We start from the raw sequence: 23353 nt of genomic DNA, 5'->3' as shown, positions 1-23353 counted from the left end.
ATCCCCTCCCCAGGGGCTGCACTATGGCCTGTGGCTTTTCCCAGCTGTGGGCTCTCCCCACCGAGCCCTGCCCGCTGTGGGCACCCTGGCACTCACCGACACCAGCCCCTGGATGGTGAAGTGCAGATCCTTCAGCTTGTCGATCACGGCTTCTCCCAGCAGGGGCGAGAAGGTCGGGGAGCAGCTCCACTCCACTGCAAGGAGAGAGACCCCAAGGTGCCGTGTGGCCCTGGAGTGGGGACAGGCCACCAGGGCTGGGGCAGCGTGTCACAGGCAGCAGCTGCAGGGGGACTGCAGACAGCACAGCAGCTGCAGGCAGCGGAGTGAAGGCAGGGGAAAAGGTGATGCATGGTGGGGGGAACGCCATGGGGAGCTGCTGTCCTCACCAAGCCACGTCAGATGGGGTCAGCACCTTCAACTGGTGTCTCAGAAGTGGGGGATGGAAGAAATTCTTCCAGAAGACAAAAATATCTGGTTTAAGTGGGTGAGGGGTGCAGGACAACAAAGTCCTCCCAGTGTGCAGGATGAGGGGGCAACCAACAAGTGACACCCCAAGGTTTGCCTTGGTGCATGATGATGTTTGGTCTAGCTCAGAGCATTTGGGTGGTGGCCAGGCTGTCCAGCAGCCCTGGCTGCTTCTGTGCTCCAGCATAAAACTATCCTGACTGGGGCTTGGCAGCACCGCCCATGGCACTGCTGTGTTGCCACGGGGCGCAAGGCACCTGCTGTGGCTGTGTGACCCTGCCCTGCTGCGGGGATCCTGGTCCTTACCTTTGTACTTGGTGACAACAGCTGAGTTGACACTCAGGGGCTCCCAGAAGGTCACCTGCAATGAGGAGCTGCTGGCCACAGAGAGGTGGACGCTGCTGGGGGCATCTGGCACTCCTGGGGACAGAGAGTGCAGGGACTGCTACAGCGAGGATGGTTGCTCTGAACCCCCCTCTGTCTCTCTTGGGCCTCTCCCCGGTGCCAGGGACATACTCCCCGAGTGGAACATGTTCTCCCCTCCATGCACCCATACTGCAAGCCCTGGCCACAGGGTGCAGGGACCCTCTGATGGGTGCTGGTGCCATGCACAGCCCCACTCCTTGCCCCGGTGCAGGGGCAGCCCCCCAGCCCCAGCCCTCCTGCGGTCACTCACGGGCATGCTCAAACCCTGCCTTCATGCGCTTGTACAGCCGGAACCGCCACTCCCAGGCCTTGAGCTGCTTCTCCTTCTCGGAGCAGTCAGCGTTGGGCGCCTCGTTCACCACCTGTGCCATCAGCTCGTTGACGCGCTGCTCTGCTTCCCGCACCAGCGTGGAGAGGTGCAGCGAGCGGCTTTCCAGGCTCACGACTGTGGGTGGGCGGGCATGGCCGTAGGGCCCAGGAGGGGAGGGAGGAGAAGGTGGTTAGGGCAAGCTCTGCCTCCGCTGGCAATGAATCCCCACCCTGTGACCCCATTCCTCCCCTGCATGTCCTGGTCCCGGGGTGCACTCGAGTGCACGGTTCCCCTCGAGCCCTGCTGCAGCCTGCCCCAGTCTCCCAGAGCCCAGTGATCGCCTCCCCACCTGCACCCAATGCCTGTGGTGTCCCACTGCACCACGCTGGACACCCAGGTGATGGGCACGGCACAGCTCCCTGCCCCAACTCACAGTGGGGGCTCTCCTTTGCTCCTGCCTGCAGCAGGGCCCTGGCGATGGGAGCATTGTTGGTCATGATGGCGATGTCCAGGGGCAGGAGCCCCTCGCTGTTGGGGGTGTTGAGGTCCAGCTCCTCAGGGCTGTAGTGCTTCAGCAGCTCCTGCACCCTGTCAAGGTCCTGCAGCTCCACGGCCTCAAAGAGGGCAGCATTGCTCTGGAACTAGGTGAAAAGAGAAATGCAGCTGGGCTGAGCATGGGGCACCCTCCTCCCTCTCACCAAACACCCTGGACCCTCACTAGCACCCCATGAACCCAATCAGGGAGAGGGTGCCCTCATCCCAAAGGCTTGGGAGCATCAGCTCTTTGCAGACACATCTGGATGATGCCAAGCCAACACCTGGACCACCTCCAACTCAACTTGCCACAGCTTCACTTAACACATTCTTGTGCTCCCACCCAGGTTCCAGCATCACCCACACAGGGACCCTCTGTCCCCATCTGGAGGGAGCCAGCAGGCACTGACCAGGTAGGACTTGCGGAGCTTCTCCTTCTCGCCCCGTCCCACCAGGCTGCCCTCGTCGAAGGAGGTGTAGTTGACGCGGAATTTCCCGGACAGGTTTCGGTAGAGCCTCTTGGCCGCGTTTGGTGAGGAAGGGCCCGGCGGCTTCCTGGCCTGCGCCAGCTGCAGGTCCCGCATCTGCTGCGTCATTTTAGGGGAGGATGACCTGGGAAAAAGCCAGGAGAGAAATGAGGCATGGAGGATGTGCCAGAAAGGCAGAGGCACATCTGTATTGTCGGGACCAAGACAGGAATCAGAAGAGCAGAGCTCTCCTGGGCAGCACCCACATGAGCAGCTGCAAGGTGGATGCCGGTGCCAGCAATGCCCTGACCCATCTGTTTTCAGCTGAGGCAGATCTGTTCCTCCTCCTCACTCCTGCCACTGGCCCTGCAGGTGCACCAAAGGGCTTGTATGATCCCTGCAGGTAAGACATTTCCTTCCAGACACAAGCTGGGATGCCCAAAACGACCTCAGGCTGCTGAGCTCTACAACTGGTCTGGATCCATCTCACCAGGGCAGTATCTCCACATGCCCAGTTCCACCATCCAGCTCCTATAGAGATGGACTTCCCCATCTGGGCATGCCCACACCCTCAGAGTGCAGTGGAGGCTGCAGGGGCCAGCAGCCCCCAGCCCCATGCTGGGTGAGTGCTGTCCATTACCGCTGGCTTGGAATAGCCTTGTGTACCCTCTCCACACCCACCCTTCCACAGGAACTGTGTCCTGCACTTACCACCATCCCTCAGCCCTCTTTGGCACGTGACTTTTCTTGGGGCTGTTATCCCAGCGAAGGGCACCCTCTGGAAGTGAAGTGGGAGCAGGGAACAGATGAAAGGCCATTTCTAATGGCATCTGGACAATGCCAGGTCCTGATGGGGACCATTGACCTCAGTCTTTTGGTCACCAAGAGATCCAGGCTTCACAGCTGCTCCTTACCTTCTCCATCCATTAACCTACAAAATCATTTCTCCTCTCTGATTATAGAATCTCAGACTGGTTTGGGTTGGAAGGGACCTTGAAGACCATCTAGTTCCAACGGCCTGCCACTGGGACGGGATTTTGATTCTTATTTTCAATATCTACAAGTCACAAGGAAAGCTGGTGTCTTTTCTGGGGCTCCCCAGAGTGGGAGCTGTCCCTCTCCCTGCAGCCAGGACCCTCCTGCCTCCATCAAGACCTCATCCCACCAGACAAAGTTCCCTGCTTTGGTGTGAGAGTGGCCTTGTTGCTGTGTGGGGCTTTTGCCCATGAGTCATCCCCTACAGCACGGAGGGTTTCCACTGTGTCAAACATCTGATCCCCTTCTTGCCAGAGCTCTGGCGCAGTTCCCAGGGGAGCACCAGGTCTGAGGAGCATTTAGCACAGCTACACTCCACACGGTTTCTCTCCCTTTTGACCCCATCCCCCCGTGTACAAGGTCAGATATTTAGGGGCAAGGTCTTCCCCCACCGCTTTATTGGTTAAATACCAAGTGTGATGAAAGCATGGCATTTGGCTGAAGGTCGTGCCAAAGCACTCCAGCGAGGCTGTGCCTGCGGTAAGGATGTTTATAAAGCCATCATCGTGGGACAGGATATTAATAACCCCCTCGCTCAGTGCCCTTTGTAGTCCTCATTTCAGATGAGGCACAGTGGGCTGCAGGAGGACTTTAATGATTTTACCTTTTATTACTGTGATATTTAAGAGTGGAAAATGCTGCGGAGGTTGGCTCCTGGCAATCATTCATCTCACCAGCTCCAGCCTGGATTTAGAGGTCTCCAGTGTGGCCCAAGCCATGGTGTCAAGTTGCTGCCCTGGGCTGCTCCAGGAATGGACATTATCTGAACACGGGGCTTCATGGATCAGACTGAGCAGCAACCACACCAACCTAAGGCCCATTTGCAAAAGCAGACAGGTGTTTTGTCACTTCAGGTGGCAAAATACCTCCGAGCAGCCATGTGGGAGTGGGTGAGTTTTGAGCAGCAGAGTCCTACTGGTCCTGGTGGGGAGGAAGGGATCAGCACCCAGGAGGGTGTCACCATGGTGGGAGAGACCTGCACAACACAAGGAAGGGCTGGAAAACCAGTCCTGTGGTCTCCAGGACATGGAGTCCTCACCCTGAGCACACCATGTGTCCTTGTGGACAGGGAGCAGCTCCTGGCATGGCCTCTCCAAGGGCTCCTCGTGCCAAGGGCTCGCACACGGCACACGCAGCCTTCTACAGAGGGCAGGTACAGGACCCCAGAGGGCACAGGGGTGGAACAGCAGCACAGCTCTGCTGCCACTGGTGCAGAGAGATGAGAGAAAAGCCACCTGTGGCCTGAGCAGGCAGCGCTGTTCTGGCAGGAAGAGACAGGAAGGCAGCTCCTGACCCTCCAGCAAAGCCCAAGATGCAAAGCACTCCCTGGCATATTTGGGAAAGAAAACTGGCTCGAGACGTTCTCCAGCAAAACCTTGCCCTTTTTCTTGTGTTTAAGAGTTCCCTGCTGCCCAAGTCCTCCTCTCCCCATCTCCAGCTGCTGCTCAGAGGTGAGGGTGGCTCTTTCAGCAGGCTCATCAACAAGATGCATAAATTCCACTGCAGATCCCCTTCTTCCAAGGAGGCAACAATGCTCTCCCACACGGAATGCTCTTCACTCTACGGGAGCTGGAGCAGACCCTGCTGTAACAGATCCCTGCTCCATTCGTGCCTGCAGAATTAGGGTTTAAAATGGAGTGGTGCTTTGGAGCAAAAGTCCTTTTTCCTGCCAATTAAAATACACGGCAAATGACCCAGTGCAAGCAGAATGCACAGCTGGGAGGAAGCTCTCTCAGAGATGGCAGAAACAGAGACACAGACAAATTTCTCACTGCTTTCCCTCCTCAGATTTGCTTTTAATGAGAAGTAAAGAGATGGAAATTATTCAGTGCTCAGGAGTGAACATCTATGTATATTAAACCAGCTGCCCCCGAGATAAAAGAGTTTCCTGGCCTGTGGTTATGAGTCATCTGGACTCAGTGAAATGGTCTTGATTTCTCTAGAGCTAAACTTTGCCCTGGAGCAACTGATAGCTGAAAACAACACCCACAGATGTCCTACCCTCAGGGGCTGACCTGCCAACACCAGCTCACCCATGGTAAAGCCCCATCCTGCAGGGAGGTGTGGGAGCAGATCCCACCTCCTCTGCCTGAAGAGTCTCAGTGCAGCCAAACTAAATTTATCCCAGCCACAATTGGTTCTTGTTGCTAATTATTGTCCTATGGTCTGCAAGCAGGGGCTGGGTGCTTTGCCTGCCCCAGCAGCTCAGCTCTCTGGCCATGGGGGATGTGTTTGTGACCATCAGGGAGGTGATGTGGACATCAGGTTTGCAGTGCCATGAATCCACACACCAGCAAACTCCATCACCCTCTCCATGCAAAGGGCTGAGGTTCTGTGGAAGGATGTGTCAGATCCATTGGGGGTCAGTTCTGGGCCTCTCATGACAAGAAAAACCTTGAGGGGCTGGAGCATGTCCAGGGAAGGGAACGGAGCTGAGGAAGGGGCTGGAGCACCAGGAGCAGCTGAGGGAGCTGGGAAAGGGGCTCAGCCTGGAGCAAAGGAGGCTCAGGGGGGACCTTGTGGCTCTGCACAAGTCCCTGACAGGAGGGGGCAGCCGGGGGGGGTCGGGCTCTGCTGCCAGGGAACAGGGACAGGAGGAGAGGGAACGGCCTCAGGCTTGGCCAGGGGAGGTTTAGGCTGGATTTGGGGAAATTCCTTCATGGGAAGGGTGGTCAGGCACTGGCACAGCTGCCCAGGGCAGTGCTGGGGTCACCACCCCTGGGAGGATTGAAAAGTCATGTGGATGTGGCACTTGGGGACATTGTTTAGTGGTGGCCTTGGCAGTGCTGGGTTAATCGTTGGATTTGATGATCCTAAACATCTCTGCCAACCTTAGTTATTCTATCTATGATTCTGTCTCAGGAAACCAAAGCAATAGAGGTGCTTTTGTTTTTTCTAAAAGTACATGAGGACGGATGAGCATAAGGCACCTTCATTTTTTCCTTCCTCCAGCATCAAACACAAGCAAATCCACTGGGTAGCTTATAATATGGTTTATGAATATTCGGAATGTTAATGTTTGCAGCACTGCAGATCTTGGCCTAGTAAAAAGTGTTACTAATTGTTGCAATTCCTTGATTTTAAGTGCATTTTGTTGAAGGGCGTAGCCCCTCCGAGTCTCCAGCTGAGAACCAGTCCCCGACAGGCACGGCTGCTCTGCCCCATGACAGAGCCCAGAGCCCGGCTGGCTGTGAGAGCCCTGCCCCCCCCGAGCCCAGGGGTACCTGGACAGGCCAAGGGGAATGACCACCCTGCCCACAGGTCACCAGGCCAGACATAAGGAAGAAATTTTTTATCATGACAGTGGGCAGGCCCTGGCACAGGGTGCCCAGAGCAACTGTGGCTGCCCCTGGATCCCTGGCAGTGTGCAAGGCCAGGTTGGACGGGGCTTGGAGCAGCCTGGGCCAGTGGAAGGTGTCCCTGCCAGGGCAGGGGTGGGATGGGATGAACTTTAAGGTCCCTTCCAACCCAGAACAGTCCATGATTCTGCGATGTGGCTGGTGGGGACCATGGTGGCCATCCCACACCCCCTCTCACCAGCAGCAGCTCCTGTGCAAGTGGAGCTGCTGCTGGTGGCAGTGACCTTCCAGCCACATCCCGGGGCTGCCTGGTCCCTGCTGCCCACCAGACTGGCTGTGGGGAGGGTGAGCCCCCGGGTGCTGCCCAAGGTGGCAGGGAGAGGGCAGGTTCCAGGCACAGCAGCAGACACGAGGTCAGCACTGCGCTCCGGTCCGGGGGCAGCGTGGGTGGCTGTCACTGCGGGGAGCTGCTCCCACCATTCCCAGCCCGATGCAGCAAGCAAGGAAGCAGCAGAGTTCTGTGCACGAGAAAAAGGGAGCCTGAAGGATGGGGGATTGAAGGTGCTGATGGCTTTCAAAGGACAAGGGGTGGTATTGGGAGCAGAAGAAAGACTGGGCCCTTGCAGAGTTTGCTGAAGCCTCACAGCCACGTGGATGTCAGTGGTACATTAGCACAAGATGTCACACTCCAGTCCACAGGGGGATCCAAGGTTGGAACAGGCAAAGGTCAGAAGCCTAAAAACCAGCTACCAGGGGGACACAACCCAACCCAGCCAAGCTCACCCCATCAGGGAGCTCGCAGCAAGAGGTGACAGCACCAAGCACGGGCAGCAGGGCAAGGGGGGATTCTGCCCCTCTGTCCCCCTCAGGTGAGACCTCACCTGCAGAGATGCCTCCAGATCTGGGCTCCCAGCACAGGAAAGTGAGTCCAGAGGAGGCCACGGAAATGCCCCAAGGGCTGGAGCCCCTCTGCTCTGGAGCCAGGCTGGGGGAGCTGAGGGTGTTCACCTGGAGAACAGAAGGCTCCAGGGACACCTCAGAGCCCCTTCCAGGGCCTAAAGGGGCTCCAGGAGAGCTGCAGAGGGACTGGGGACAGGGATGGAGGGACAGGACACAGGGAATGGCTTCCCTCTGCCAGAGAGCAGAGCTGGATGGGATATTGGGAAGGAATTGTTCCCTATGGGAGTGGGCAGGCCCTGGCACAGGGTGCCCAGAGCAGCTGTGGCTGCCCCTGGATCCCTGGCAGTGTCCAAGGCCAGGCTGGACGTTGGGGCTTGGAGCAGCCTGGGACAGTGGAAGGTGTCCCTGCCCATGGCAGGGGTGGGACAGGGTGGGCTTTAAGGTCTCTTCCAACTTGAGCTGTTCCATGGTTGTATGATCCTATGAGATCAAGTGGCAGCATCAACACACGGGTGTTTCTGAGAGAGAAATCCGAGTGTGAGAGGTCTCTCCGCTCCTGAGCACACTCGGCCTGGCCCACGCCCAGGGCCATGCTCATCCCTGTGCAGCAAGAGTTCACAGCTGTGGCCATGGACACTCAGGCACCAACACTCGACAGCAGAGACCAACACTCAGAGCAGCTCCTCTACACCATGGGCACAGGAACAAAAAGTGCCGTGTCCGGCACGAAGAGGAGCTGCCGATGCACTTGCATTTTCCACTCTTTTTGCCCAAGCATAAGCAAGTTTTCATGACTGGCAAAACAGAGGCTGGATTAAAAATGGAACATGAGTAGGGCAGCCCTTCCAAAGAGTGGGATTTCATAACCCACCAAAAAGCACGCTCAAAACTAGGACCAAATGCCATGATCAGCATCCCTGCAAGGCAGGAGGGCTCATGGAGCAGCAGGCACAGCAGTTACCCACCCTGGGATGTGCAAACCACCAAGGCATTTAGGTGCTGTGCAGTGACCTGGCCATGCAGACACAGAGCAAAACACTCCTGCTCCATGGAAACATCTGTGTGCCTAGAAAATGCACTTGCTTATTGAAACCTGGGTCCAGGGAAAGGCACCAAAGCAGACTTTGTTTGTTTGTTTGTTTGTTTGTTTGCTTCCTCCAGCTTTTCTCTTTTCTCCCCATTTGGCAAATCTGCTGGGTTTTGTTTTGAGTGGAGCTGAAGCGAGCATGCCTCTTTTGTTTAGCAATAACAACTAACTTATATAGATGCTGCTCCTGCCAGGACATTTTTGTTGGAGCTCCAGAAGCCCAGTGCTGTTAGACCCCAATGCTCAGAGGAGCTCAGCGTGGTGTCAGGCCCCTGGGTTGGTGCAGAGCCTCCTGAGCATCAACGGCAGCACATCGTCCCTGCTGTCCCCACGCCGGGCACAGCACGGTGTGCCTGTGCTGCCTGAGGAGCTCATGGCCCATGGCAGCAGAGAACACCTCTGTGGACACACAGCCCACCGGGGTGCAGTGGGCTCTGGAGTGGAAATCTGCCTCCCAGCAGCTCGTGACCCACATGAAAAGCACATCCTGGGTGGGATCTGCAATATCCAGCAGTGCCCAGCGCCCTGCGCCTCTGCAGGGGATGAAGAGGAGCATTCCCCTCAGAGCATCCCCCCGTGCCATCCAGGCTACTCCCCAAATCAGAAGGTTTAGCACCCTTTGGGGAACACTTGTGCTGGGAGAGCATGGCAAGGACCCCCCAGGTCCAGTCCTCACTCAGCTGTGGCAGAAGGGACTTTCACAGGCTGGACACACAACATCCCACACCACAGGGCTGGCTGGGGGTCGGCAGTGTCCTCCTGAGGCTCAGCCACGTCCCCCGGTCTGGCACAGCAGGAAAGAGCCTCCCTGAAGGGCTCATCCCTACTGCATCTCCCTCTTAAATCACAGGCTGAATTCGGGAAAGACGGAGACTTCAGGACTCCAAGAGAGGTTCGGAGCCAACCAAGTAGATCACTCGCTGACAGTATCCCATAAAACACCCCACTGCTGCAGGCCCAGCAGTGCCTTTGGGGAGGAAGGGAGCGGAGACGCTTGAGCAAACTCTGCTGCAACACAATAATGCTGCCGCTTCTTGCTTTTCCTTATTTTTTTAATTAGGCCTCCTGATCACTGCTTAAAAGTGAGACCAGAAGGATCTTGTGGTTCAATCCCCATTAAAACATACCCCAAATCAGACTTTCATTTGCAGATGTGTCCCTGTGACCTCTGCCATCACGGTCAGGACTGCTGTCAGGCACACGCTGCCGTCACACAGTGCCGCTGTCCCGGCCGTGCCAAGCACGGGCATCCCTCCTGCACACGCACCTCACGCAGCACTGCCAGGGCGTGGGGGCACCTCTCCTTGGGGACTGTGCTGAGGACATGGCACGGAGACTGGCTCCCCAGCCAAGGCAGCTGATGCTGCCAAAACCACCAGCCCATGAGCACCACCTTGGGCTGCAGCGAAGGGGGCACCAGCGGGCACAGCCTGGCTCCTGGCATCCTAGCCTGGCTCCAGGCACCCCAAACCATCCCTTGAGTGAGGAGATTCAACATTTCAGAGGCTCACACAGTTTCCATCCACAGATCTGGGTCAGGAAGGAGATGCTGGAAGCTTCCACGCTCGGCCCAGCTCTGCTGATTTTACTGTTTTCACAAGGATTTACCCTAGCAGAGCTCCTGCACGTCCTGCCCGGAGGCTCCTACCTAGAAAATCCACAGAAAATCCACTTCTCTGCTTCTGTGCTACCAAATTTCTGCGGGGATGGAGCTGAGTGGGTCTGTGCATTACGGACTGAGGGCATCTCTGGCTGGAGGGGTTCGGGAGCTGCTCTCGGGATGCGGCATCCCTGTGTGACCCGCACGTGTCCCTGGGGCACCTCCCGGTGCCCAAAGCCGCCGGTCCCTCCCCAGCGGCACAGGCACCGGGGATGGCTCAGCCCGGGGCTCCTACCTCCCGGCCAGGGCAAACCTTCCCCGCCGCCTCGCCACAAAGCCAGCCTTTAATTGCTGCCTGACATTAAGTATCTGAGCAAGGAAGTCTTGGGTAAATGTTCTTGCTATGGGAACACACAGTGCTGAGTCTCTTTAATTACATTGTTTTTGTTTGGCTGTTTTTATTAGTTGTGCTGCGGCTTCCCCTCCCTGACAGGCCAGCGAGGCTCACGCTAAATATGGCCGGGTTTAAAGTCCGCCGTGAAACCCGAACCGCGGCACCAGACTGGCTGGACGCGGTGCAAGCCAGGGTTACGCGGGACACGCATTCCAGCCGCCGGGTCCGGCCCGGCCCCGCGCTCCCCCCGCCCTGCTCGCACATCGCAGCCTCTCCGAGAACAACCACGGCGCTCCAAGCCACCTCTACAGCTCGCTCTTCCTTGCCCTGTGAAACCCTGCAGGGAGCAGCCCAGCCCTGGGCCCCAGGCTGCCCCATTTCCATCGCGCTCATCACTTCCACACCGGCCCACATCTCCACGGTAGCCATCGAGCCCGTCTCCATCACAGCCATCGCTTCTGTGCTCTCCCCATCCCAAACTGCCCTGCCCCACACCTGCTCAGGCCACCTCCGGGCTGCCCCTCGGGGCCAAAGAGCCTTCTTCCCACTGGCCACACTGCTTTCATCTTCCTCTGCCCTCCTTGTTATTTTAAAGGCATTCCAGAGGATGCTGTCAGGCTTGGATGTGGTTTGGTTGGGTTGTTTGTTTTCGTACTGGAGGTTTTATGATCGCATTGGGAACAAGCCCTAATTGAGCTGCAATTCGAATTGCAGTCCGTGGGTATTTGTTTCATTTTTGGAAGGGCTCAAACGGCTGTGCAGCTTAGGCTGGAGAATGCATTCGGTTTTAACTGGAACCTGATGGAGACAGGACAGAGCAGGACAGGCTGCCCCGAGCCACGACCAAAGTTCCTGGGGAAGCCCAGTGTGGTCAGCCCGGTGCCAGGTACCCACGACACAACAGGCACTGTTGGTGGTGATCACAGCCCTGTGACCACCCAAAAACCCTGGCACTGTCAGGGAGGAGGCAGACAGAGCCAGAACTCTGCTGCCAAGAGCCAAGCGCACAGCCCTGGGGCCTGGCTCGGTGGGGGCTTGCAGCCACCCTGCGAATCCCTGTTCCCTGCAAATTTCTGTTCCCTGTGAACTCCTGCCCCCTGCAAGCCCCTGCAAACTTCTGTCCCCTTCAAACCCCTGTCCCCTGAAAACCCCTGCCCCCTTCAAACCCTCGTCCCCTGAAAACCCTGGCCCTTCAAATCCCTGTACCCTAAAAACCCCTGTCCCCTGAAAACCCCTGTCCCCTGAAAACCCCTGTCCCCTGCAAATCCCTGTCCCCTTCAAACCCCTGTCCCCTGCAAATCCCTGTCCCCTAAAAACCCCTGTCCCCTGCAAAACCCTCGTCCCCTGAAAATCCCATCCCCTGAAAATCCCCGTCCCCTGCAAACCCATATCCCCTTCAAATCCCTGTCTGTTGCAAATCCCTGTCCCCTTCAAACCCGTCCCCTGCAAACCCCTGTCCCCTTCAAACCCCTGTCCCCCTTCAAACCCCTGTCCCCTAAAAACCCCTGTCCCCTGTAAACCCCTGCCCCCTGTAAGCCTCTGCCCCCTGACAGCCCACATTCTGCAAATATCCGTGCTCAGCAAACCCCTGCAGTCGGCAAACCCCTGTTCCCTGCAAACCTCTGCAGGGGTTTGTGACCTTGTGCTTGCCTGGCCCCCGAGGAAAGGGAGCCCAGCACCCCAGAGGGAGCTCAGCACCACTGCTGGCTGCTCCTTGCTGAGTCAGGAGATGCCTCCAGACCGGAGCTGCTCGCAGGGAACAGGCAGCAAGAACGGGCAGGACCTAAAGGTCAGTGCCCAGACTGCCCTCCATGGGAACTGTGTTGGTGTCACCTTCTGCTGACCGTGTCCCACAGCGACTGCCAGAAGCGCTGCTCAGCCCCACACCCAAACGTGCCTGATGCTTCCAGCACCAGCAACCAGCCAGACCTTCCCGGGGATGGGTGGACAGGCAGACAGAGGGACCGGAGAGCACCTGCTCTGCTCCACTCCCACCCTGCCAGGATCTCACAAGCCCAGATGCTGCAGCAGGTCAGCAGAGCTCTGGGAGACACCTCCAAGCCACTAACACTGCCCTGGTTCAATCAGACTTCCACATGGGGAAGCAGATGAGCTGTGGGGACTCGCTGCCCCGTGTCAGGAGGAAACCCTATCCCAGCCTGGCCTGCCAGGAACGAGCAGTGCTCCTGCCACAGCTGCATGTGTGCAAACCCTGCTCCAGGGGATCAAATGCAGGAGCTGAGTCATACGACGACCGGGCTCAAAGATCACTGAAGGCAAAAGGAGGCAGAAAAAATATCCCTCTGGGTTCACAGGGGCCCACTTTGCATCCAACAAGAGCAGAAGGTGGACGCTCAGCACGGAGATGCCCAGGGCACAGGTGGCATGCCGGGAGGAGTGAGAAGGGATGTAAGGGCACACTCACCCGAGCCTGGTCCTGTCCCCTTCCTTGGGTCCTGACACCCACTTCTGGGGGGGAGCAGGGCAGGTGGCTGGCAGAGCCCTTGGGGCCAGAGGTTGTTCCAATGGGAGGTGGAAGGGGGCTGGGATGGCAGTGTCCCAGCTGCTCTGAGGGCTGCTGCCACGGACCTGCACCCCAGTGAGATGGCTGGGACCTTCCAGGAGCCGGGAAGAAGCACTCACCCGTCTGTGCCCAGGACGGCTTGAGCTCGTGCCAGAGGGATGTTGTGTGTTCTGTCATGGCCTCACCCCAGGGTTCCGCTGTCTCCTCACTCCCCTGACACCCACCAGGGCTCTCCCCGGAGTGTGGCTCCTCCGCATCACTGTGCCCTTTCCTGGCATGGGGGGGTTCCGCACTCAGGCCCCCCACTACGCTTCAAAGGTTGGCTCAGCTCCTGGTTCTGCTGGAAACAGGGCTCCAGGGAGCCCCATCCCCACCGCCTCGCCCTGGAGCTGCAGTCACCCGGCATGGGGGCGCAGCTACGCGTGCTGGGGGCTGAGACCTGCAGGCTCATCACAGCAGTGGGAGGCAATCCATTTGCGCCCAGGCCCGCAGAGAAGCACCAAATCCTTTAACCTCCTGCGCCACCTGGTGCCACAGGGAAGGACGTGCCACCGGGACGCGCCTCCCAGCGCAAACCACCTCTTCTCCAAAACCATCGAATGGCAGCAAAATGGCCCAAGAAGGTCTTCTGGAGGTCCCCTGAGCTCACTCCCCCATGCCTATGGCTGGCCTCCATCCTCAGCCGCCTACACCCCACCTGTACTTCCCAGTCCTCCAGTCCATCACTGGCATGTTCCTTCTGGTGGAAACCCACCTCCAGCCCATTGTCCCACCCAAGCCATCCAGCTAGATGGGCCCAGCATTCCGATGGAAACCAGGCTGAAGATTTCCAGAGCTGCGCCCAAAGGGGTTACAAAAGGGAGCCCACAGCCATTGATCTCGGCGGGGAGGAGGAGACAACGGCCCAGGCACAATGGAAGAGCAGACAAACGCACACGCCCAGCTCCAGAGCTGCTGCCCAGCTGGTAAATGTTACTGCGGCCAGAAACCCATTTCCCGCTGGAAGGCGCCCAGCAGGAGCCAGCCGGCAGTGCCGGGCACGCCGGCCACTGCCCACAGACTGTCCCTGGCACGGCTACCAGGAACAGCCACCCCCACTGGGATCTCCCTGGCCCAGCATGGCCCAGCCGGGCAAACCCCTCTCCTGGCACAGCTTCCTGCCGGGATTTGCTCCCAGCTTGCTCCAGATCAGCTCCCTGCCCAGCACCCCCTGGGGTCTTCTCTGACCACCCCACCACGTTGCCCTGGGGCTGGTCTCATGCCAGCACCACCCAACTCATGAGCAACAGCAGAGGGGCCGGGTCACTGCCACCCAGCTACAACAGCATCTCCATGGAGTCAGAGTCCAAAGCCTGCAGTCCAAGAGGAGAAGCCAGTTTTTTCCACCGCTTTGCTAGAAAACACCCCACGAGTGCCCGAGCACTAACTGGGGACAGTAACCACCAGCAGGGCCTCCCTCCAGCTGGGGTTTGCCTGCTCCTTCATCACACCAGAGCTTCCCCAGCTCATGTGTCACTTCTCTGTCTGCAGAAAGCTCTGAGATGCCATCAAGGGAAGAAACCCCAGATGAAGATAACGGAGTTTGTGGAGGAATTTCAAAGCCCTCAGGACAGCAAATAGAAAAAAATTCCATGCTAATATAAAAGAGCAACTTTGAAAACCATAGGGATCACCAGGTCAAACCCCCAGCTACCAGGACCTGCTTAGCCTGGACTTGATGGCCTGGAAGGTCCTTCCCAGCCGTAATGGTGATGTGATTCCGTCCCTCCATGCATGGGCGTGACGCTGCCGAGCTCACCCATGGGACAGGCAGGTCTACAAACACCCTTTCCCAGGTCTCACATGACAGAAGCATTTCCTCAGCTTCTCCTCCCCTCACAAGGCACTGCCCAAGCTGGCCTGAGCTCTGCTCCTTGTCTCTGCTGAGGGTGAGAGGCAGGTGACACCCACAGCCAGTGCCACGCATGGGAAATGGGACAAAGACAACGGTGTCTTGGGAAAGTGCTTTTGAGACTTGTTCCTGGGAAACAGCTCCTTCAGCCACCACTCCTGACCTGGACTTGTGTGGGTAAGGAGGTGTCCCTCGAGAAAGGGACAGGAGGACACAGAGTGGCCACAGTCCCTTTGCAAATGGGGACACCAGCAGCTGGCCCCTGAAGAGCTCCTCCAGGCACGCCCAGCCATGCTTTCCAGTGGCTAACCATTTGAGCAATTCCATGCAGGAATGCAACATCCCTGCCAAATTTCAAGTCTCTTTTTCAAAGAGTGGAGACACCAGAAGCCCTCAAAGAAAGAGACAGGACAGAAAAAAAAAAAAAAGAAATTCATTTCCCCCCAAACTTCTGCTGAAAACTGGGAAAAATAAAGAAAAAAAAAAGGAGAAAGCTCAGCCTGAGGCAGAAAAGCATGGAAAAATCCAGCCCAAACAGTTAAAGCCTGGCAAAGGTAAGAGCAAGCAAACTTCCACTGGGAAGTGCTGTACAGCCTTACCAAGGGGGTCTGCTGGCTCTAGCTGTGCCCTCCTTGTCCCCCCATGCAGCTCACAGGGATGACTTCCTGCAGCTCAAAAGAGCAAAGGTGGCAGATGCCAACGACTGCAGGTGGCCCTGGAGATGGGAGGTGGCGGGGGGGGTGAGAGGAGACAGCACCTCCAAGATGTCCCAAAGCCCTTGGGACATCCCTGCTCGCACAGCTACACCAAGCAGGACCTTTGAGCCACACACAGCCAGCTTGGGCCCCTCTGTCACTGAGGGGCTGGGAAACATCTCACAGAGCTGGAGGCCCCAACACATGGTGGGTGCTGCTGCCTCCTTCCTCCCCCTCCTCATCCCCTGAACAGTGAGATGAAGGCTGGGGATGCCCTCACGCTCCTCAGACACCCAGCTCTTCCCACCACGCTCCTCACCCTGCTTTTCTCACGTGCTGCAAGAGCTTCCTCAGGACCAGGATGCTCACAGACCTGGAAAACCCCACTGTGCCCACTGCATCCTGCCACGTGCTGGCCCAGGATGCCACCCACGGCTTGTCCCTGCATTAACAGGGGTGGCTCAGGCTGCAATCACACCTTCCCATCACGGATCCAAGCAACCCTCAGCCCTGAGGGCCTCCCTTGCTCCATTACCCCAGTTTTTCTGTGGTCTTGATGCCATGAAGATTTTTTGCCTTTTCTTTTATACCCCTGTTATACCCTTTTATAACTTCTGTATTCTTGGTGCTTTTTGCCTACATTCTTAGACTTGTTTGTCAAGCTGAGAGACTCAACATCTCAGAAGCTTCATAGCTAGGGATCAGTGTGCCCCAGACCCCAAGGTCCTCTCCAGAGCACATTCTGGAAACTAAGATAGAACCATCCAGGGGAAGGCTCCTTGGGGAGGGGGGCTCATTCAAGCCTCTCATTGGGGAATCTTTGATAGATCTGCTAATTAGTAACACCTATAATGATATACCAGATCTTTTGGAGGGTGCATTGCAGTTGGCATGGAGGTGCATTCCACCTGGACGTGTGCACCTAAGGATCCTTAAAATAAATACCAAGGTAAAATCCCTTTTTCCCTTCTAACCGTGTTTGACTCTTGATTTTAAGAGCAGGAAAAGGCATCAGTCTGAATGCAGACAAGGGAGGTAGCAAGAGTGATCTGCAGGTAAAGCATGGGAGCATCATGAGAAGGGGGATTTAACTCTCTCATAAACCCTCTGGGTGACCCTGAGCACGCCACTAAGGCCCTGGGGCTGCAATGGGGTGCCCTCCATCCCCTGGGACCAGGGAGGGCAAAAGTTACAGCAGCACAGTCCCAGCATAACACAGCAGCAGCTCCATCTCTCTGCTGGTGTTTCTGCCTGGACACTGAGAATTACAGAATGCTGGAGCAGCCTGAGCTGGAAGGGACCCACAGGATCATCCAGTGCAGCTCCTGGCCCTGCACAGACACCCCAACAACCCCACCCTGGGCATCCCTGGCAGCGCTGTCCCAACACTCCTGGAGCTCTGGCAGCCTCGGGGCTGTGCCCATTCCCTGGGGAGCCTGGGCAGTGCCCAGCACCCTCTGGGGAAGAACCTTTCCCTGATCTCCAGCCTGACGCTGCCCTGGCACAGCTCCAGCCGTTCCCTGGGTCCTGTCCCTGTCACAGAGAGCAGAGATCAGAGCTGCCCCTGTGCTTCAGAAGGATGAAGGAATCATGCTGGCGCACAAGGAAGGCAGCCTTGGGTCCCTGTGCCGTGCAGCATCCTGATCCTGACCTGCCTGCATCATCAGGAAAGAAAACAGCCAAAGAAACTTCCCGAGTTCATGTGAAGTTCACCCGAGTTGAGCTCTGCTCCACAAGCAAAACTTCCCTGCCTGCCATGAACCTTCCAGAGCTCATGACCGGAGCAGAGCAGGGCCAGGACTGCGCTGGGAGGATGGGATCTCTTGGCAGCATCCATCTTCCACTTGCAAAGAGATCAGGCGGGTGCTCTGCCGGGAATTCCAGCTCCTCGCTCACAGAGCTCCAGGAGCGTGCTCACAGCTGAGGTTCCCTCAGACCCCACTTGGGACACCAGGCACAGACAGGGACAGCAGGAGCACTGCCTAAATGTCACAGCAGCTTATCTGTGTCCAGAAGCAGCCTTCTTGCTTCCCAGGATTTGGCTCAGTGCTTTGTGGGATTTCAGGGCACAGGAAACCCAATCCAGGTCGCCTGCCTGCACAGACCTGCAGGCACAGCAGGACTTGGCTCTGGAGCCCGGCTCGGGCAGGGAGGATGGAGCAGGAGGATGGGGACACAGGCACATGCCAGACCTCGAAGAATCTGCACCAGTAAGCCCTTGTCTTCACCCAGTCCCACTTCCCAAGGAGATCTGGAGGCAGAGCAGCCCCTCCCGGTACCACAACCCAGCCCAGGCTCAGCCAGTGCCTCTGCCCGTGCGGCTGGTCCCTGGCATGGGACAGCGGGGACTGATCCCCCCAGGAGTCTCTGATCGGTCACTCCTTCGTGACTTGTGTGCTCTGATCCAGGCCAGGCCTGCAGAGGCTGATGGCTGCAGCACACAGGGGCAGTGATCTCCCTACAACTGCAGGGCACAGTGACATTTAAATGCACAAGAATTTGGGTTAAGCTTACACCTACCTGGATCTCCCCAGATTGCCTCTGCTCCTGTCACTGCCTCTGACCACAGTAACCGCCTCCTCCTGCCCAGTGAAGATGCTGAGCAATGAGAACACCGTTTGGAGATGAAAAAAGACACTGTTTTAGTACCTGCTCCCTGGGCAGAAGTTTCAGCCTCTCTGGACACCACTTCCAGTACAGAAACCTTGACCTTGGTGCTTTTAGCTTCAGTGCCAGCACAAGCTGATGTACAAAGCCTACCAGAAAAACCTGACCTGCCAGCCTGGAGCTCAGAGCAAGCCCATAGGTCATCTGCGGGTCTGGGGGATGCCAGATGTCCTAGAGCAACAGCAGCTCCTTCACCAGCAGCTCTCATAGAATCTCATGATCCTGGAATGGTTTGGGTTGGAAAGGACCTCAAAGATCATCTAGTTCCAGTGCCTCTCCATGGGCAGGAATGCCCAAGTGCCTGGAAAAGGACGTCAATGCTGCCATGCTCCTTTTAAAGAGTGAGAAGCTGAGGGACAAGGAGGGCCAGCTCTTGTCCTCAGCTGCTCAGAGGGCCAGGAGAAGCCAGGTACCACAGGTACCTTTCTGCAGTGGGTGAAGCTCAGAAGATCTGGTCAGTCAGTTTGGGTTCTGACCTTAAATGTGGGGTCTGGGGGTGGAGAGGAGAAGCAAGACCAGGGGAAGAGGTGAGTAACCACGGTGCCAGGTCATCCTGCAGCCCCTGCCCTCTCAGGGGACTCAACAGCCCCGCATTCAGAAACCTGCAGGGTTTGTATGGAGACACAGCTCAACAAGCCAGAGTCCCAGCCAAGGTGATGGTGGCTCCTTTCAGGGCAGTGGGCCAGAGCCCATCCTGATAACACCAAGAAGAGATGTTCCTCAGAGCTCTGCTCATCCCAGCAGCTGCTCTGTGGCCATGCTTAACAAACACTATGTAAGGTCATGCGTTCATTTTCCAAAGCTCAGGAAAAACAGCTTTTTACAGCAAATCAAGAACACAACACAAGACAGACATAGACTTGTTGGAGAGATTCCAGAGGAGGCCACGGAGATGCTCCAAGGGCTGAAGCCCCTCTGCTCTAGAGACAGACAGAGAGCTGGGGGTGTTCACCTGGAGAAGACTCCTGGGACACCCTAAAGCCCTTCCCAGTGCCCAAAGGGAGCAGAGGCAATTTTTGCAAGGATAGGAAATGATAGGACAAGAGGGAATGATTTTAGGCTGAAGGAAGGCAAATTTAGATTGGGTATTAGGAAGAAACTCTTCCCTGAAAGGGAGGTAAGGCCCTGGCACAGGGTGCCCAGAGAAGCTGTGGCTGCCCCCAGCTCCCTGGAAGTGTCCAAGGCCAGGTTGGATGGGGCTTGGAGCAAGCTGGGCTAGTGGAAGATGTCCCTGCCCATGGCAGGGGGTGGAATGAGGTGATCTTGAAGGCCACTTCCAACCCAAACCATTCCATGATTCTGTGATTGAAGGCTCAGGAGAGCTCAGACCTCTTCTCCAGGGCAGGGATAGGCGAAACAAAGCCCATTCCATGATTCTGTGATTGTATGAAACCATTGGTAAGAACCCAACCCTGACTACAGGCAGGAGATTTGTCTCCCAGTTACTGCCTGATGAGCCCTGGCAGGCCCTGTTGGGACACTCCTTGGATGGAAACCAGACTCTGAACACCCCTGGAGGGGGCCCGGGTGAACCTCTGCACCATGGGCAGTGGAGACCACATGCAGGTTCTCAGGGTGACACTGGCAGCTGCCCCCAGGTGTCCAGTTCCACTTTGGACAAGGCAAGGCATGAACCTTGCCTTTTCCTGGCCTGAAATCTGTCAGATCTGCACTATCTGGCACTGCCAATGTGGAAAATTCTCCTCCACATTGCCCAGCAGTTCCTTGTGGCAGAAGATCTTCACGCCTGTCTGACCTTCCCTGTTAGCAGGAAAATAAAGGCAACAAAGGCAAAGTGAGACAGGGAGAGGAATGTCCCTGGGCGGGGGGAACTGCTGGGGTAGATGGATGAATAGTTCAATTTTGAGGAGAAAGGGAGGAAATGCGGAAGTCAGGAGAGGAAGGGAACATAGCTTCTCTCTCTGATCTCCACCAGGCATGAGGCTCAGCAGATGTGGAGGCCACCTGGGCTCACAACTTCCCTGAAAAGCATCCAGCCCACAGAGGAAGGGTGAGCATGAGGCATGGGGAAGAGTCAGTGTGCAGGAAGACTCCATCAAAGGTGGGAAGAGCTCCCAGCACATCCAAGGACATGGTCCTCCTTGCCCCAGTGTCCTGGGCTGACTCCTCCCTCCTGCCTGGCCTCCCCACAGAGCGCTGCCCATCCTGCCAGCATCCCAGCCAGTAGATCCAATACTGACCTGGCACTGTGAGACACTCTCCAGGAAGATAAACAGGAGGTTGCTGAAGCCCTGGCAGGCGGAATTGTCTCTGCCAGAGGAAACTAAGAGGAGAGGAAACCTGCCCAACAGCAACTGTTCAAGGGACAAGGAGGGATTAGAGGTACTGGAATACCTTGGAAACGCCAGCTGTCGGGACTATCTGGATATGTCCACACTTCTGTGTTTCTGGATCCCGTGTCTCCAGCAGCATCAGCAGCAGGAGCAGTGATCCCATCTGCTCCCGGGGATGGAGCGAAGTGCAGCCTGGCATTCCAGAACTGGAGCGAGCTGCTGCCCTTGCTGGAGCTGCTCCGGACACGCAACTCCTCCACACTGCCTTTCCCCAAGTCCAAACTGCCTCATGGAGAAGGAGGGTCATGGCTGGAGATGACCTGACCAGCAGTAAGAAACCAGGACTATTATGGATATTCCCATTAAAAGAAATATACTGAGATACTTCTGTGCGCTGGATAAGGGGACTGGGAAAGCAAAGACCCTCCAAATTCGGTGCACTGGCACCATGTAGTGATGAATAGGGGGGAACGGCTTCACACCAAAAGGTTTAGGCTGGATATTGGGAAGGAATTGTTCCCTGTGAGGGTGGGGAGGCCCTGGCACAGGGTGCCCAGAGCAGCTGGGGCTGCCCCTGGATCCCTGGCAGTGTCCAAGGCCAGGTTGGACATTGGGGCTTGGAGCAGCCTGGGCCAGTGGAAGGTGTCCCTGCCCATGGCAGGAGTGGGATGGGATGGGCTTTAAGGTCTCTTCCAACCTAAACCTTCCTATGATTCCATGGGAATACCAGGTGGTGTGGAAAGGCTTGACTTGCACTGAGATTGAGATACCCAGGAGGATTCCCTTCCATGCCAAGGATTGTGACATCTCTGCAATTCCCTCAGTACATCCATGGGACTTGGACTGCCTGCTGTGGAAACCCACTGGCACCTTCTAGGCATGGACAAGAACCAGTGGAGATCCTGCAGGATGAAGAGCATCCTCCACACTCTTCAGCAGGGACCAAGGCATCCATCCTGCTTTGCAGATCCTGGCCACGGGAAATGGCAGAGTGATGATGACAATAAAACAAAAAATATCAGGCAACTGGGCTTTTTGAGAGAAATTAAAGTGCGCTGAGGGTAATGGACTGAGAAATAATCTTACTGGAGGTATCAGCTACCAGCAGAGGGAAGTGGCCAGAGCACCAAATCAGCACAATATTTTATATTTGTCTTTTAAATGTTATTTGTTGCCTATGCTCTCAGAGAGGAAGGGATGTGGCTGAGGGCTCTGGTCCCAGACAGGGAGAACCTGGACATCAGTCTTCTCTGAATGTTTTCCTTCTGTTGCTTTCCCAGAGGGCTCAATTTCTCCCACTGCAGTGACATGAGAAACAAATGGAGATGAGGGCTGGACCTGCTGGAGCCGGTGCCCACAGCAGCACAGAGGGTCCAGGCCTTGCTCTGCTCCCAAGCTCTCCACCCTCAGCACAATCACAAGCTGAGCTGCCTCTCCTGAGAAGAGGAGGAAAGCTGGGCTCGCAGAGGCTTGTGGCATCAGGAGGGGAGGCACAAGACCTTTCTATTCCCATCTGCACCCACAGGTCAGGATGCTCCCGGCTCCCCGCCGGCAGCACGAGGCAGCAGAAGCGGAGCTGCAGGGAGCACGGTTCCTCTGCCACAGCCCCCTCCGGGCTAAGGAGTGCCTGCAGCACCACCTCAGTCCCACCGGGACCAGCAGTTGCCCTCCAGCCTCTGCCCGCCTGCAGGCAACTCAGCAAATGAGGATAAAAAGTGATCGTCCACAAGTAAATTATTCCTTTGCAATGTTTTCCTGAGGTTAACCTGACCGTCAGGGAGATGTTTGGAGGGCTCGCTCCTCCCCACCCCCTCTGCGTGTCCCCTCACAGTCACTGTTAAATCATTGTCCCCCTCTGGGGAGGGGGATGTGGCCCCCTGCTCCCCCCGTACATCCAGAGGCACTGGCCATGGCCATGCCCAGGCTGCTGGGCACACAACCAAGCCCTTGAACCACATTGCTCCATGTGTAGTTCAGCACGAGGAACTCTGGGGCTCCCTAACTGGCACCCACCTCACTCCCGGAGAGGTGTGCTGGGAGGGATGGCAGCACCAGGACAGCCAGCAGAGCCCCTGGCACAAGGGTGGCTCTGCAGACAGAGCCCTCCTTGTTCGCTTGGGCTGCAGCTCCTCTTGATCACTTTTACTGCCTCTAAAGCAACTTTGCATCGTCCTGCTGATGGCAACATCCATCTGCCACACAGGGGGAAGCTCCGGCTGCACGGAGCCCCGGGCAAGGGGCCCTGCTGCGGGCCGGCTCCCCGGCAGCCCGGACACCCTGGCAGAGCCCGGCGCGGTGTGGAAGTCCAGCTCCCACCCGGCTAATTCAATAAGTCACAGATACCATGACTTCATAAGGCACAGAGGCTCCACAGCTATTAGGGGAATTGGGAACAGGGGGAGGAGGAGCTGAAATGGAGAAGGGATGGAGACGGGGAGGGTGGAGAGGGGGAAGCTAAGACAAGCAGCAGAACAAAACATCCCATAAATCATGAGGAGCTGCTGAAATACCAGAACAAATGACCCCATAGCTTGGCCATTGTTCCCGAGCGAGGGCTTAAAGCGCTCCCAGTTGAGACAAAGCGCCTCGCGTTTCGTTTCAACACCGCGCCGGCCCGGCCGGGACCTGTGCTCGGCACAGCCGAGCTGGGGGCTGTGTGTCACCTCGGATCCGAGGCTGGCACCGGCGGGACGGGGGAGGTGACACTGGCGGCAAGGTTGGCTCACCCACAGAAAGTGCTGCCAAAGCGGTGCCTGCAGCTCAGC

The 23353-nt window shown here is 57.0% G+C and overlaps 1 protein-coding gene across 1 annotated transcript in view; it reads right to left on the bottom strand.

Moving 5' to 3' along the window:
* The window catches only part of LOC309578971 (ankyrin repeat and fibronectin type-III domain-containing protein 1-like), a gene marked incomplete at its 5' end in the record, with an annotated part of 190096 nt that overhangs the window by 13240 nt on the left and 153503 nt on the right, over window positions 1-23353 (bottom strand). The window contains 5 exons of the mRNA XM_082291954.1: window positions 97-194; window positions 772-885; window positions 1142-1336; window positions 1635-1842; window positions 2146-2347. Of these exons, the coding sequence (XP_082148080.1) occupies window positions 97-194; window positions 772-885; window positions 1142-1336; window positions 1635-1842; window positions 2146-2347 (817 nt within the window). The remainder of the gene's footprint in view (window positions 1-96; window positions 195-771; window positions 886-1141; window positions 1337-1634; window positions 1843-2145; window positions 2348-23353) is intronic.

The sequence above is a fragment of the Coloeus monedula genome (assembly GCF_965178545.1).
Source record: "Coloeus monedula genome assembly, chromosome: 16".
Classification (NCBI taxonomy): Eukaryota; Metazoa; Chordata; class Aves; order Passeriformes; family Corvidae; genus Coloeus; species Coloeus monedula.
This window is presented reverse-complemented; position numbering and strand designations above follow the sequence as displayed.